The sequence below is a fragment of the Mytilus californianus genome, unplaced genomic scaffold (genome assembly GCF_021869535.1).
Source record: "Mytilus californianus isolate M0D057914Y unplaced genomic scaffold, xbMytCali1.0.p SCAF_5, whole genome shotgun sequence".
Taxonomy (NCBI): Eukaryota; Metazoa; Mollusca; class Bivalvia; order Mytilida; family Mytilidae; genus Mytilus; species Mytilus californianus.
Window position 1 is genome coordinate 48178122 of NW_026262701.1, and position 17915 is coordinate 48196036.

The 17915-nt window shown below is 31.6% G+C and overlaps 1 protein-coding gene across 2 annotated transcripts in view; it reads right to left on the reverse strand.

Moving 5' to 3' along the window:
* Positions 1–8545: 8545 nt before the first annotated feature.
* Positions 8546–17915, reverse strand: part of LOC127702387 (alanine--glyoxylate aminotransferase 2, mitochondrial-like) — an 80213-nt gene continuing 70843 nt past the window's right edge. For both annotated transcript variants that reach the window (XM_052206546.1, XM_052206545.1), the window contains exons 12-14: positions 16539–16688; positions 15234–15332; positions 8546–10880 (exon numbers count right to left, since the gene is read on the reverse strand). In XM_052206546.1, the coding sequence (XP_052062506.1) occupies positions 10785–10880; positions 15234–15332; positions 16539–16688 (345 nt within the window). In that variant the 3' untranslated portion in view covers positions 8546–10784. The remainder of the gene's footprint in view (positions 10881–15233; positions 15333–16538; positions 16689–17915) is intronic.

Below are 17915 nucleotides of genomic sequence, written 5' to 3' on the forward strand. Positions count from 1 at the left end.
GTAAGCATTTGAATTGAAAATTTCTCTAGTAATATTTTTTTTTTTTATTTTCAAATTAGCTATTATTTTATTTTTTTGTGCAATATGAATTTGAATATTCGTTGATTAAGCTTTTCTGATGTATATTTAGACTGCAAGGATAATAGATGTTCATGCTTTGAAAAATTATGTAACAACTTCAGTTAAAAAAGCTGCATCAGTCAGAATTCTTATTATATATAAAGAGATATGAAATGACAGGTTTGGTTTGGTTTCACTTTTATTTCTGAAAATTGCATGTTTGTTTTATGGACTGATATTAAAAGCTTGTAGAATTATTGTGTTATATTATTAAAGTGCATGATTTATCTGTGGTTTTTTATGTGCAATGTTTAATCTAATTACCTATTTCATAGCTTTTTCACTTTTAACTATCCATCATCTTATAGTCTTAAGTTGTTTGTACATTTTCATTTAATAGGTTATGATTTGTGATTTATATACTGTAAATTCAGAAATTATTGCAGTGTTGACATTAATGCAAAAATGAGACAGTATTAGGTTTGCAATAATGAAAACTTTCTAATTCTAATTTCAGTGGTGATTTTCTTTCACAGAATGTTTGCAATCACATTTTAAATTAGATCTCTAATTTTTATCAGTAATCAGTGATTTGCAACAATAAATGCACACATTTATTTCTGATTTAACAGAACATGTATTTGGTTATTGGTATCCATTAAACTATACATGATAGAAGTGATTCATTTTGTTTTGTTTTATTAATCACATCAAAAGCACTTTTAGTAACTAGTAGACTAACAAAAAAGTTCTGTAAAGAAAAATAAGACAGAATTCACAGTAATAAAATCTTTACTGTACTTCATGATATTCATTCACTGGAGAAGAATATCTATTGAAAAAAACCTCATCATTTGTCTTCATTGCCCACATAGTAAATATGTATGGTATGGACTTGTTTTTGCATTGGCACATCTCAGTATGATGGAGATTAATTTGCCCTGCCCCTCAGTCAAGGTCTATTGACTTTGAAACTAAAGTTTACATGTTAAAGTTTGTAATTAAGTCAGTTTAAAAGGGCAAACAGGTTATTCAATGTTAAGTTTCTGTAAATAGTATAAAAATAAGAAGATATGGCATGATTGCCAATGAGACACCTTTCCACCAGAGACCAAATGTCATTGTAGTAAGGCCAGTTTCTCAGTTACAACAAGCATTCTGAGAGTATTGCATAACAATACATAGTCCCCTACCAGTTAAGAATTCATTGTACTGGAACAAAATGCTAACTTGATTTATAACTTGTCAAGGTGTAAAATATATAACAAATATAAAGATTGATTGAGTTAAGTCTTCCAATTGATATTTTATAGTGTGTCTTTCTATGTTGTGATGTTATACTATTGTTTCAGAAAAGGGAGAAGGTTTGGTACCATTAAAACGTTTAATCCCGCTGCAAATTTTGCACCTGTCCTAAGTCAGAATCTGATGTACAGTAGTTGTCATCTGTTTATGTAGTTCATACCTAGTTCTCGTTTCTCGTTTTTATATAGATTAGACCGTTGGTTTTCCCGTTTGAATAGTTTTACACTAGTAATTTTTGGGGCCCTTTATAGCTTGCTGTTCGGTGTGAGCCAATGCTCCGTGTTGAAGGCCGTACCTTTACCTATAATGGTTTACTTTTATAAATTGTTACTTGGATGGAGAGTTGTCTCATTGGCACTCATACCACATCTTCCTATATCCATCAACTGATTATTTGAGTTAATTTTCTAAGTCCAAGGACCATAACTCTGCACAAAATCATCAGATCAGAACAAAATTTGAACCCAATCTGTAACTTGTCATGATAAAACTATATACAATTATAAAATCAAAACCTTCAAGCATGACAAAAAAAAGTGTGGAAAACTGATGATTTGAGTGAATTTTCTAAGTCCAAGGACCATAACTCTGCACAAAATCATCATACCGGAACAAAATTCGAAATTGATCTGTAACTTGTCATGATGAAACTATATACCAAATATCAAATCAATATCTTCAAGCATGAAGAAAAAAAGTGTGGCAATCTGATTTGCCGGACTGACGGATGGACAGACGGACGGAGTGCAAACCTAAAGTCCCCTTCGACTTAGTCGGTAGGGGACTAATTAAAATACCTAGAGGTACAACAAGCAAAGCTCACAAATGATAACCAACCCTTGTAGAGTAAAGGGGAAACTCAAAAAAATTTCTAGATAAAAAACTAAATAGATGCATAATGGCATTATATGGTTAAGAGTCCAAGAAAGTTTCAATCCAACACAAATGGCAAAGTTCATGGCATGCTAACAAAAACCCGGAAAAATAATATATAAAAATCAAAGCACTGTAAGCGCTGTAGGCAGTTAACCAAAAACCAAGGCAAACGTAATTATGAAAACTGTGGCAGTGTTGCTTCAATTTTTTTTTAAGATTTGAAAGAACAAACATGAAACATTCGTACATTGTACATTTATGTTCATTAAATGAATTGATTATTAAGGCAAATTTTTCATCAAGGTTTTCAAAAGCAACTCATATATCAATGTAAATGACCCCCATTTTCACCCCCAAGTGCATGATGTTACTCCATACCAAGTTTGGAATAAAATGACAGGTGATTAAAAAACAGTTGTCAAACATTCTTGGGCATTACACTGCTTGAAAGATTTATATGTTTTCTTTAAAATGAGCCATAAATGAAAATTATTATAGGCCCAGAAATAATTTAATAAATAATTAAAGTAAATTCAATTAACCTAGACGCATTTTTTGCATCAATAAAATTTTATAATAAACAAAAAATAATTGTAACAGGATGCCGTTACGAAGTCTCCCAAACAAAGCCCCCATAATTCGTCATTCCCATGGTCTCCTGACATTGGGCAAAGTCCAGTTCATATTGGTTTGGTCTAGTAAAGTGATGTGCATATGTGACACCTAGGAGATTGACCCTGTATGTCATTCAAATCTTTTTGAAATGATGAACAGGAATAAATATGGTTTAGGTGTGGGTATCTCGACAGTTTACAAGTTCTCAAACAGGAGGGGGTGGGGTGACTCCAGGGACTCCCCTTATATTTCATTTGATTTGTTATATTGTCCCATACATGAATATATATGGTTATGGGGTGGGAATCTTGACTGTTTACAAGTTCTCAAACAAAAGGGGTTGGGGTGACCCCATGGACTCGCCTATATTTCATTTGATTTGTTTTATTGTCCCATACATGAATATATATGGTTTAGGGGTGGGGATCTTGACCATTTCCAAGTTCTCAAACAGGAAGGGGTGGGGTGACCCCAGGGATTCCCCCTATACCGTATAGTGGATTATTTTTCGCGGGGTGTTTATTTTCGCTTATTTTGGCGGGTCAGGGGAAATCTTGAAAATAAATTCCGCAATTCTACGAATCAATAACGGTTTATGTTAATTTAACCAACATCAATTCCAAATGTCATTGTTCACTGGTTGTCAGGTGTTAATAAGTTGATTTGGTTACATAATAAACCAAATAATAATGTAAGAGAGTAAGATAATGCTGTCAAGTGTTTTGTCCTTATTAATTAGTGTCAAATTTTATAAGAGTTGCAAGTACCTCATGATAATTTCATAATCTAATTAGTACATCAAAGGTCCTGTGGTCAATTTTGTAACTAATCAACAGAAACATTTACAAGAAGTTTGTTCACTTCTGACAAATAACTATCTATCGGTAATCTATTAATTAACTGTGTCAAAATATAATCAATAAATAATACGTCATGCACGTAAAACAACCATTTCACCATAATAATAGACCCTTGTTTGTCAAATTTAACAATCTTTTAACTGCAAAAATTTCAGTATCCGCCAAAATATCTAATTGTGATTAAAGACTCCGCCAAAATTTTTCGTACACTTTGTTGTCCCTGAATCGCGAAATTTTACACCGGCGAAAATAACCCGCTATACGGTATTTCATTTGATTTGTTTTATTGTCCCATACATTAATATATATGGTTTAGGGGTGGGGATCTCGACCATTTCCAAGTTCTCAAACAGGAGGGGATGGGACAACACCGGGGACTCCCCCAAATTATTTTCATTTGATTTCTTTTATTGTCCCATACAAGTATATTTATTGTTTAGGGGTGGGGATCGCGACAGTTTACAAGATAAAAGTACATTTTCAAATTGAAGGGGGTTGGGATGACCCCCAGGGACTCACCCTATATTTTTGTTGATTTTTTTTTTATTGTCCTGTTCTCATTACTGAAGACTGCATGTGTCTATCACTTACTGTTTTCGAGAAATAGTCATTTGAAAATTTAAAAAAATAAAATCCCATAGGGTTCTATAGTAAACCCCTCCCTTCTTCAGGCCCCTCCAAATACCCCTAAATAGACCCCAATGCACAAACAAAAGATTAATGGCTCCGCTAACATGTTAGTCTAATATTTTATGAAACCCTAAGTAAATCTGACAAACGGTCAAAGTTGTCTTCTTAGACGGTTTGAGTGGATTCAGTCCGACTTGTCTAGCGGACGAGTTGTACACATTACTTAAAACATCCCATCAACGTCGATTTCCGCATCTGTTTCATGACCTCGTTTCATTCATAAAATCAAAACAACCTTATTTGGCAAGATAAGTTAAAAACTGCCGCCCACTTGTATAACTTTATTTCCTCTATCATAGAGATTTGTTGTACATGAACAATATTCCTGCGCATTTTGCCATTTGGGAAATATAAACGACTTGTACTTTTTGGCGATGAAATATTTCATACAATTGTTCTTTGACATCGCAGCCAAAAGCACAGGGGATAATAAACTATGTATGGATTTCTATTGAGCACTACTTCCTATGTGCAACTTCAAAAGTTTCGGGTAGTTCGACGATCATTTAAGGTTTTTCTGGTCATATTTTTTGTATTCCAGAAATAAAAGTATTAAAAAAATTTCCAATTAGTTATAAATAACATAATAGCCAGCTAGATAATAACAATGGCACTTATTTCAGCATTTATTTGGTAGAACACAAATCTAGGGTGCTCGCATAAGGCAGCTTAACTGCCTAAAAATGAAATATTGGTGCACAATGGCATTATACATGTATTTGATGATTATTCTGAGAGTTTCTTTTAATTCTTGGATACAAATGTGTACTGCAGTACATGTATATGACAAAGTCCATTTCAAACAAAAATAAAAACTAAAAATCATTCACATGGACAAATGAAATAAGAGGTCAAAAAGTACATCATGCGAGTAAGATTCTGAGAAAGGTTCACACAAAGTTCTGACAAGTGGTTTAAGGTCAGAAGAATATACAAGAGGGAGGGACAGAAAAACTGAAGGACAGAGTAACTGATGGATGTCTCCAACTGTCCAGCATCCTAGCCCCCCCATAAAAATCAAATGGTAGCTCCCTAAGTAATAGCTAAATATATGTTGTCTACCACCTTATTTTTTTCTTATCCCCATTTTCATAGTTTGTTGATCAGTCAAATTTTTTGTGTTTATTAGGTTAAGTTTCTCAGTTACTACTCACATGGCAGTAGTAGCACACTGTAGTTTGTTTGATAACTGCCTGTCTGTCACCTGACCTCATTTTTGTCTTAATACTTGATTAACATTTTTGTGATAAAGCTAGTTTTTAACTGTAAATAATAGCTCAATTAGCATACCCCCACTCACAGAATGGGTGGCATATTGCAATGACCTTGTCCGTCGGTTTTTAGTTTGTCTGTCCATTGGTCTATCCCTTTTATTCCCCCACCTTCATCAGAGGGGGCATTAAGTGTTACCCTTGTCTGTCCGTCTGTCCGTACATACTTCCCAAAACTAGTTCTATTCTCTAACTTTAGTTTGCCTCAACCAAATGTTATGAAACTTACACAAAATGCTTATTACCACAAAATACAGATCAAGTTCGAATTTTGGTGGCGTCACTTTTATCGTTCTGGAGTTATGCCCCTTTATAACATTATATGCAAGCGGGGGCATCATCTGTGTCCCATGGAAACATTCTCCATTTATTTATTATATATTATGGACCTTTGAGGGGGTGTTTTGAACTGATATATCATGTTAAGGAGGGGTATTTGCGAAAAATACCAGTCGAGAGAATGTTAAATTTCGCGAGCCATAAGGCGAGGGAAATTCAATCTAAAGACTGATATTTTTCACAAATACCCCTCAAGAACATGCTATATCTGTTTAATAACACTGAATGTTAACGTTCAAAAACGCATTGATGATCGTGACGTTACAAGCGTCCAGTCGGATAGAGTATTTTTTGGCAAATACCATGACAGAGAGGGTAAAAAAAGCATATCCTTTTTGCATATACCCCGGCGTCGTTAAAAAATGAACGATATTCATTTGATAACAGTAAATTGGTGAAAAATACACTGGATATCAACCAATCAAAACCCAGGATTCTTACATAAGGTGTAATTAGGAAATAAATCGTCTGGCAATTAGGTGTAATACCACCAAATCATAGTACGCCACATCCGGTTGCATACGAAAATAGGTCGAAAAAAAATATTCCCTTGAATTTGACAGTTGTAGGTAATTGATCCTACATTTCATTGCAGTAAAACATTTCTGAGTCATAAACATATATCTTGGGTATTTCAAAGCACCATTATTTCTTTATTTGGGGTTTCAATAGAATATTTTGGAAACTTGAGGTTACATGGTTACTAAAGCTTGTACACAGGTTAAAAAAGGGGGGAAATTTGATTGGTTAACTTCCAGTGATGGTTATTTTCTTATATGCAATGAAATGTTATGTGAAATTTTTTCTATAGTACTGGACAGGATAAAACTTTACTCATGCCAAGTATTTCTTTATTTGAAACAAAGATAAATTCTGCACAATTTTTTGAAAAGTGCAAATTTAACAAAGACTAATAGGGGAAAATCAATGGTGGTATTACACCTAATATGGGAAGCTGTACATGCACCTTTGACCTTGTGAGTACTCACATGTGTTAAAACTTCTTGCTATTTAAGTGAAATATTACAAATAATGAAATATTCTGAGTGGATTGAGTCTCCAAAATACATTTTATGAGAAAATTTCCTTGAAATAGGACTTTACCATGAATATTAGTTGACAGAACAAGCCATACTTAGAGTCTTGGGGAGCTTTTTCTCCTTATTTCTTATATTCTGCTATACTAGAAAATTTTTCCTAAGAAATACTTTAATAAATATATAGTTTTAAGTAAATGAAATTATTTTTAAAGCAGTAACAACAAATTATTCACCAAAAGAGAAGTTTTTTATGTCCCTCTCTGGAACGTGGCGTAAATTTAAGTTTTACGCAAGGACTTATTGAAACCTCCTTGGAGACAGTAAACTTTTATACGGATAGTTCAAGCAGCTTGAATACTTCAATTAATCATTTATAATAACATTCCTATCATAAATGAGTGAAAGTTACCCCAAAATTTTTATTTATTGGCTTAAAAAGTAGAAATTTTGAGGAAATGAGAGGTATAAATGGACCAAAAGAGACTTTATAAGGAAGAATAAGAGGTCCATTAGTAGTATTTATCATCCTAAAGTCATCTTTTGTATCATATTCAACTGTTTGTAGGCAGATGAGATAAATATTTGATCATTTATTGGTCCACACTATATTCTATCATGATGCGGCTTGGTTTGAATTTTTTGAAGAAATTTTGCTCGAATCGCTGTAGATGTCGTCTTACATTATACTAGATTTTTCTCAAACTATTGAACTGATTATGACAAAACTTGACAGGAATGCTTGAAATAACCAGTATTACAAAGGAAAAAAGTCACATTCAGTTTATTCAACAAAAAAGTCTTTTTTAGGTGTAATACCACCAAATCATAGTACGTCACATCCGGTTGCATACGAAAATAGGTCGAAAAAAAATATTCCCTTGAATTTGACAGTTGTAGGTAATTGATCCTACATTTCATTGCAGTAAAACATTTCTGAGTCATAAACATATATCTTGGGTATTTCAAAGCACCATTATTTCTTTATTTGGGGTTTCAATAGAATATTTTGGAAACTTGAGGTTACATGGTTACTAAAGCTTGTACACAGGTTAAAAAAGGGGGGAAATTTGATTGGTTAACTTCCAGTGATGGTTATTTTCTTATATGCAATGAAATGTTATGTGAAATTTTTTCTATAGTACTGGACAGGATAAAACTTTACTCATGCCAAGTATTTCTTTATTTGAAACAAAGATAAATTCTGCACAATTTTTTGAAAAGTGCAAATTTAACAAAGACTAATAGGGGAAAATCAATGGTGGTATTACACCATAACTTGAAACAATAACTTTGCACCAGATAGGATGAAAATGAATATTCTGCAGGAAATTGGTATGTTTCTTTTCTTTTTCTTCTTTTATATAAATAATTGTGATTGACTTGATTAGTTTTTACTTTAAGGATTCAAGACAGTTGCGTGAATGGTTTGTGTCAGAATCTCTGATTGTAGAAATTGAAATAAATAAAGTAGGACGAAAAGTACAACATGTAATTTGTAAATGTATTTATTCATATATAATATCAATATACCCAGTTTATAATTGCAGTGATGTTATATAAAGCCATCAACACTTAGATATAAAAACATATATATATACAAAAATACTATATAGATATGCACTGAATATCAGCCTATGAAACAGTTGTAAAAGTTTTATGACTATAATGTGCAACTTAATGTAATATAATATGCATAAATAATTTAAATGTAGACTAGATATTTTTTGGTTTTAATTAAATTACATCAAATTTTTCATAATTATAAATATGTAATGTAATTTATAATGATAATCCACTCTTTTTAACCCTGTCAATTATTACAAAAAACATACACTCTAATTATAAAAATGTAAGACTGCAGACCAGTTTCTTCCATAATATATCAGACATATCCATGAGATGTATATATATATATATATATATATATATATATAAACAAGTCTAAATTGAAAACAATGTTCAAACCTATGATTGCGTTGGATAAAAACATATACTTATATTACTAAAATTGATTTCATTATAATAACTATGACTAGAAAAAAAGCAGTGCACATTTTCAACTAAAAAGATTGATATATGCTCTATAAAATATACAAAAGTGTCTAATTAACCCCATGCTTAAATACATATACTACTGTTGACTGCACAGCATCAACAGATTAAAACATTTAAATTTCATTTTTTATATTTATTATCTTCGTTCAGTACGACTTCTTGCAAAGTTTTGTTCTTCCTGAAATTTGAGAAAGGATTTCCAAAAAAAATTAATCTAAAACAGCTTAAAATATGTCAAACAACATTATACCTTTTTTTTTCTTTTTTTTAACTAGTATTGATTAATAGTATTGCAAGAAAAGTTCTATTCAAACAGCAACAAGCAAAATATGAATCAAAGGAAAGGAATTTATCGTTTGATGAATGTTAATATTTTCTCTAACAGTTCAAACATAAATGACCTCAGAGGAACTCAATTTAAGCTCTGCTACGCTATACCAAAACATTCTGCATAGTACATCTTATAGAAATGTTTGCTCAGCTTATGAAATTTTTTGCAAATCTTATTGTAATATAAAAATAAGAGACCAAATGACATAGAAGTGTTGAATGTTTGATTAATTTGATTTGTCATTTTGTATATTTTAGAAGATTAGGGTTTATTTACAAATGAATAACAAAATCAAATCAGACTGAAAGTAATAAAAAAAAGGTAATTAGACATATCAATATCTATCATACCAAAACAAAAAAGAATTATAACACCAAAATAAGACCTGGATATGGATCAATCCCACAACCTTTAACAGTGAATACCAGCTTGCACTACAAGACTAATAAAACCATTCTTCTTAGAAGAAAACAAATTACTGTCAATCAGCAATGAAATCTGATTATCTAGTTCTGATTGTATAGCAAATACATATTCTCTAAAAGATACTTTTAACACTGGATGCTAAACATTCACCCCATGACCACTGACACCATTCTCAAAGAAAAGTTTATATCAATCAGCTCAAAAATTTATTTGATTCCAATTGTATGACAAATTATCCTGATATAAAAATTCTCTAGCAAATGTAAATGTATTCATTTTTAATTTTTGTTGAAATAAAACTGATGAACTAGTATATACATTATATTATCTGCAATAATTTCAAACAAAATGATGATTTTTGTTAATATTTTAAACATAAGTGGTCAATGGAGAATCCACAAAGCTAAAATAGACACTTAATTGAGTTTAGGTAAATAAAAATCATGATTTTCATTCAATTCTGTAAATAATTATTAAAAATGTATACAAAAAAACAACTGTCCAAGCATTGACCCTTTGATGAAGTAAGTCTGGTAATAGGTCAAATGGTTTTTCTGGAGATTCTGGCATCTGAACAAAAGGAGATAATTACATATTTTGTAAAAAGGAGGTAGTAGCTCTTTTTAGATCTTTTATATAATATGCATTGAATACTTGATCATTTTTACTGTAAAAAATAAACATGAAAAAACTTCAGATAAAAACATAACTTTAATAATTGTACCCTGGTCAAAAATGGTTTAATGAAAACTTGCAAATATTTCTTCATGCTTTATATCTGTCTCATATGACCAGGTTGAATTTTATATAAACTTCATGTAAAAATTAAATTAAGCATACAAAATATACTAAATATCATAATCTTGCAGAAGTTAGCACCATATAATACTTCTAGTTATTATTTTGAATTTTCTTTTCACTGACAGAAATTCTGAAACGCTTTCTTCATAACATCAATTGCAAAGTCTGTATCTTCTTTAGTTATACACATGGGTGGTTTAATTCTTAGTGTCTGAAAAAAAGATTTCAATATTTAACATTTCAAAAATGAGTCAAAAAATTGTAAATAATAATAATAAACTATTGCTGTAAGTAATGTTGGATTTCTAACCTGTAATTTGCATTTTATTTTTACTCAAGGATGTATTAGGTGAAATTAAAAAAATCAAGAATTTAAAATTGATACAAGAAGTCAGAAGAGCATTAGCTAAGGAACAAAATAAGCTAAAAATATTGATAGGTTATGGAGCTCCTTTTCAAGATATTTAATTTTTAAAAAATTGTGAGATAAAGCTGACTAGGACTTTTACCTTATATTCATATTGGTATTATTTGGGTCTTAAATTGAAAGATTTAAATCTAGAATCTGCTTAAATTTTGGTAAATGACCTTTTATGAGCTATTGAAGTCTTATATGAAAAGAAAAATGGGTGTTATGGGGCAAAATATTTTACCCTGTATCGTAGGAAAAACAAGAGGCTCTCAAGAGCCTGAATCGCTCACCTGATTTGTTAAAGCTTAATTCATTCCATCAATCATGATTTATATTTTTGAGTAATAATGTATATTGGTGTTTGCTTAAAAATGCACCTTTTTTTTTGGGGGGGGGGTTATATATGCCTCAAAATAAATATCTAAGTTACCGGTATGTTCTTAGTGCTTTAGAGATGAAATATAACAAGAATTCTGTGAGTATTGCATGGCAATACATAATCCCCTATTGGTAAAAAATCATTGTATTGGAACAAAATTCTAAGTTGATCTATTATCTATAAGTAAACCTGGTGAAAAGGAGTTGAATTAAGTCTTGTAGTTTTAGAGAAAAAGTAATGATTCAAGAAGAAAATTGTGAAAAATAAATCTTTCAAGGGAAATAACCAAAACTATAATTTCTCCCAAAAAAAAAAATTTCCTACAGTAACCCAACAACAGATTGGCAATTTGTTCTGAACATGTTCATGCAGATAGATCAATACTATTTTTCTCATTTACACTTTCTTCTTATCTACTATAATTTTCAAGAAAATAATCAAAATCTAAAATTTCCTAATAAATAACTACTTCTAACAGTAACCCAACAATAAATTCTCAAAATTCTCCAATTGGCATGAAAATTTCATATTAGATAAATATTTACCTAATCATCACTCTAACTCTCTTTCACGTTTGCTCTAACTGCTTTAGTTTTTGAGATGTAAGCCAAAAACTGCATTTGACCCCTATGTTTTATTTTTAGCCATGGCGGCCATGTTTGTTGATGGATCAAAACTTCGGATACAATTTTAACCTAGATACCCTAAGGACCATTTATTTAAAGTTTGAATGTATTTGGCCCAGTAGTTTCAGAGAAGAAGATTTTTGAAATAGTTTACGACGAGAGACGACGAAGATTACCAAATTAGTGGCAGCAACCCAACAATGGTTTGTTTGATTTGTTTGAAAATTTCAGGGCTGGTAGATCTTGGCCTGTTTATCATTTTTAGCCCATGTCAGATTTGCTCTAAATGCTTTACTTTTTGAGATATAAGCCAAAAACTGCATTTGACCCCTATGTTCTATTTTTAGTCATGGCGGCCATGTTTGTTGAGGGATCAAAATTTCGGATACAATTTATAAACTAGATACCCTAAGGAACATTCATTTAAAGTTTGAAGGTATTTGGCCAAGTAGTTTCAGAGGAGAAGATTTTTGAAATAGTTTACGACGACGACAACAGACAACGACAGACGACGATGGACGCAAAGTGATGGCATAAGCTCACATGGGGCCCTTTGGGCCCAGTGAGCTAAAAACCGAGGAGTCCGAACATCTGACAAAAAAATTCCTAAATCTGACCTTAGGTGGTACCAAACACCTTAACTAAAACTAATTTGGCTAGTTTAATTTTCATAAAATTTTGACAAAATATTTACTCTGACCCTTTGACAAAAATATAAAAAATTTCAAAAAACTTGAACCACACACTTTATCGGAAAAATTTCATTGGATATATAGCAGTTTGACAAACACTAGTTTTGAACATTGAGAAGCTTAATATTTCCTTAACAATAGAATGTGATTAAAGCGTTCAGCTGATTTTCACAGAGTTATCACCCTGTAGTGTTATGTACCACCTTAAGTGCATCCTTAATCTTAAATTGGAACTATAAGGGTACACACAAGAAATTGATGGCTGCTAAAAATTAAGAAGCAAATACTGTAAATTTCAGAAATTTTTTCATGCATTTCAATTTGTAATTTTTGAACAAAGGACACAAATGAAGATTAATTATTGGGATTTCAGGATAACCTACAAAACTTACAATACTATGAACAAATAGAATGTCAGTATTTATTATTGCCAAAACATATCCTGTTGCAATATTTACCAAAAATTCTGAATTTACAGTATTACATGCATAATCAAGATCATATCATGTTATTATCAAGATATGAATATTCCCTGTTTTGCACTAGACTGATACCGGGGTCATTATACCGCATGGTATTTTGACCCCAGGTTCACTTTTTAGGGGGTTCAAAATACCATATGACACCAGCCAGTCTTTGCTATTACTCCTAAATGGCAGAGAAGCAGCAAGTAACAATTGTAAAGTCTTTGCTTTGACCCAAATGGAAATTGACTTCTAACATAAGTAACTAAGTAAGCTACCATGACTCAACTTGGCCATTTGATGGACTAAATAAATAAATAAATATTTTTATAAAAAAATTGCCATAAACCATGAGCAATCATCTCATGAATAATTGTTAATTAGATACTAGAAATCCTGAGGACAGAGTTCGGAATTCAATACCCCCTTTTTTCTGTTGAATTACTAGTTTTAAAAGTGGAAATCAAAGATACAAATAAAAAGCAGATGACAAAAAAACTAGAGGCTCTAAAGAGCCTGTGTCGCTCACCTTGGTCTATGTGCATATTAAACAAAGGACACAGATGGATTTATGACAAAATTGTGTTTTGGTGATGGTGATGTGTTTGTAGATCTTACTTTACTGAACATTCTTGCTCCTTACTATTATCTCTATCTATAATGAACTTGGATCGGTAGTTACAGTGGAAAATATTTTGTAAAAATTTACAAAAATTTACAAAATTTATGAAAATTGTAAAAAATTGACTATAAAGGGCAATAACTCCTTAAGGGGTCAATTGACAATTTTGGTCATGTTGACTTATTTGTAGATCTAACTTTGCTGTACATTATTGCTGTTTACAGTTTATCTCTATCTATAATTATATTCAAGATAATAACCAAAAGCTGCAAAATTTTCTTATAATTACCAATTCAGGGGCAGCAACCCAACAACGTGTTGCCTGATTGGTCTGAAAATTTCAGGGCAGATAGATCTTGACCTTATGAACAATTTAACCTCATCAGATTTGCTCTAAATGCTTTGGTTTCAGAGATATGAGCCAAAAACTGCATTTTACCCTATGTACTATTTTTTAGCCATGTCGGCCATCTTGGTTAGCGGGCGGGGTCATCGGACACATTTTTTAAACTAGATACCCTAATGATGATTGTGGACAAGTTTGGTTAAATTTGTCTTAGTAGTTTCAGAGGAGAAGATTTTTGTAAAAGATTACAAAAATTTACGAAAAATGGTTAAAAATTGACTATAAAGGGCAATAACTCCTTAAGGGGTCAACTGACCATTTTGGTCAAGTTGACTTATTTGTAGATCTTACTTTGCTAAACATTATTGCTGTTTACAGTTTATCTCTATCTATAATAATATTCAAGATAATAACCAAAAACGGTAAAATTTCCTTAAAATTACCAATTCAGGGGCAGCAACCCAACAACGGGTTTTCGATTCATCTGAAAATATCAGGGCAGATAAATCTTGACCTGATAAACATTTTTACTCCATGTCAGATTTGCTCTAAATGCTTTGGTTTCAGAGATATAAGCCAAAATCTACATTTTACCCCTATGTTCTATTTTTAGCCATGGCGGCCATCTTGGTTGGTTGGCCGGGTCACCGGACACATTTTTTAAACTAGATACCCCAATGATGATTGTTGCCAAGTTTGGTCAAATTTGGCCCAGTAGTTTCAGAGGAGAAGATTTTTGTAAAAGTTTACGGACGACGGACGACGGACGCAGGACGACGGACGCAGGACGACGGACGACGGACGCAAAGTGATGAGAAAAGCTCACTTGACCTTTCAGGTCAGGTGAGCTAAAAAGATCAACAGACACAACCATCACTATACATATGGATGATATAAATGATCAGGTGGCATATAGGAATGCAACAACTTTCATCCTCTATGACTATTCGTATTGAATCTTTCATTCTCTCAAATATTCAGAACAGTTTTAATAATCATCTAACAGAATATAAATAAACTCACTGTGCCATAAAGTCCTCCTTTTCCAACCAATAAACCCATATCTTTCATGTCTTCCCAGATCTTACCAACACTATCTGCTGGCAATGGTGTTCTCTTTTCCTGTGTAATAAATATTTATACAAAAATACAATTTTCACTTTTGTTTCCTCTGGCAGTATCATTAATCATAAAATTACCATAGATTTAAGCAAGGCACGGGAAGAAAGAGGCAGCTACGATTTTGACAAAAAATCAAAATGTTTTTTTTTTTCAAACCTTTTTAAAAGCAAAATTTTGAAATAATATTACCCTGTTAATCATTCACTTTGGTCAAAATAAGTTCAATTACCTTGCTACTGTATTATCGGCTTGGAAGTCAATAATTCAAACTATTTTGAATCTGTGTTCATGCCACCTTCATTTTAACCCTTAGCTGGAGATGGTTACACATGTGCTAAGCATTTTCAGTTATCAAAAAGAAAAGAATGTCAACATTGAAAAGTGAAACAAGGGAGCCATACCGAAGAACAATTGCCTTGACTGATTTGAGCACATTGAAATTCATTCTTATACAGGTAAAAGAATGATTTACATATTTTTTAAATTTATGGCATGAAATCAAACAGACCTAGCTAGAAAACGATTGCACATGCAATGTATTTATATTCATAATTATGATTATGTCAGGTGATATAACCCTCTGTATTCTTCAGAGATCATCTCAACGGTTAATTAGATGGTGTCTTGTCTAACATACTCATGAAACATGAATACATTATAACAATTCTATGAATTGTTAATTGTTTATTTTGAAATTTTGTCATGCTTAAATAATTAGTGTCTAACAAGTTAAACATGAATTACAACTTCCAAAAGCCAGATTGATGTCTGGTACTTGTTGACTGTCAAGTGAACAAGTAAATCACAAGTGTCAATTAACACATGCTAATAACTGTTTTGATGAAGTTTAAAAGAGCTTGTCTTTACAATAATTACTCTTAGTGTCACTTTTATGACTGGAAGTGAAAACTGTCAGGCCAAAAAAGACGTCTAAATTTTAATTTTTTCTTTATCAAATGAAATTCTCTTTCCAGTGTTATTGTAATTGGACCTTTATTGAAAGAAAAGTATATGTCTGGCAAATATGGCTGTTTTAGAAACCCTATTAATGGGTCTGGTCTGCTACTCTTCCTAGGCCAATCATAAGTCACTGCCCCTTCCATCTCTGATGACATCAAATTCACACCTACCCTGTCTGATACTAATTCTAGACCAATCATAAGTCCTTGCCCCTTACATCTCCAATAACATTAAATTCACACCTACCCTGTCTGATACTAATTCTAGACCAATCATAAGTCCCTTGCCCCTTACATCTCCGATAACATCAAATTCATTCTGCAGTTCTCTTAACTTATTGATAAAATATGTTCCAACTTCAAGTGAGTTTTGCTGTGTTCCATCTTCTTCAATAGCCTGCAAAAAAGAGACATAAAAATGTTCTGTTTTAATCAAATCTAATTTATTCAAATAGTTTTACAAAATATTCACTATATGGCATATATTAATTTATAATAGCCAAAACAGAGACATATATACACAGAGATTGGCAACTCTGTGAAATCCCGTTAAAAAACGCGGCCCAGAATGAGATTCTCGTCGATAATTATTCTACAACATGTAGACAAGTCAGGGATGAATAACCTCGATAGCTAATCAAGAAAAGTAATAGGAAAACTTATTTCAGATCAAATAAATTCTTTTTCTAAAAAACTACTTGAAATAGTTGTATTTTTTTTAATGTATTTGATTGAGAAAATATTTTTTTCTTTTTTTCGGCATTTCTTTTAATTTAAAAAGTAAAATCTGGTTATGATCATGATATTACAAGAAACATTTCTTTGCTAAAGTTTGCTTCTAAATTACACAGTGAAATTATGTGTGTCCGATTTTCCGGTCATTATTTCCTTAGAGTTGTGACTGTGGATTCACAGGTGTGCGATTACGCAATTTATTGCCCTCCGATCACCTGAATTTTGCCGGAGGTGAAGTTCTAAGTGGATTATTACTTAGTAATTGTTTTTACAACTAAACAAATTCTGACATTATTTTAACCATGACCAGAACTTTATTTTAACAGAAACACTGGGCTTTACTATGAATAGGGTAAACGGACAGAAAGTCGCAGTACAAAAAGTCACAAATTGGATAGGACAAAAAGTCACAAATAATTTATTGAAAATTGTTTGAATATATAAGAGAAAGATCTTCAAATAATATCTTTTTTTACATTTATTCATTTTTAAGTTCAGGAAATTGTTCATAAGCCTTGATAAATGAAAAATTATTAAATTTTAATCATGCAAATAATATATTTCTTGGCACCATGAAGCCATTTAAGTGCCAATCCACTTTGACATTTTGTTATCATAACAATTATTTGATCATCATTGATATTTATTGAATAAATTTTAATTACAAAGTTGCTTCATATATTATAGTTCAATAAAAAATCCAAAAATTATTTTTAAAATTAGTGTTTTCTTGTTCAGAGAAAAATAATCTCAAAACTGAATTGTGACTTTTTGTCCTGTGACTTTTCGTCCGTGACTTTTTGTCCTGTGACTTACTGTCCTACATTCTACTATAGTATTCAATCAGGAACAAAAATAGTCATTTAACATGTCAAAAAAAGAAATCAGA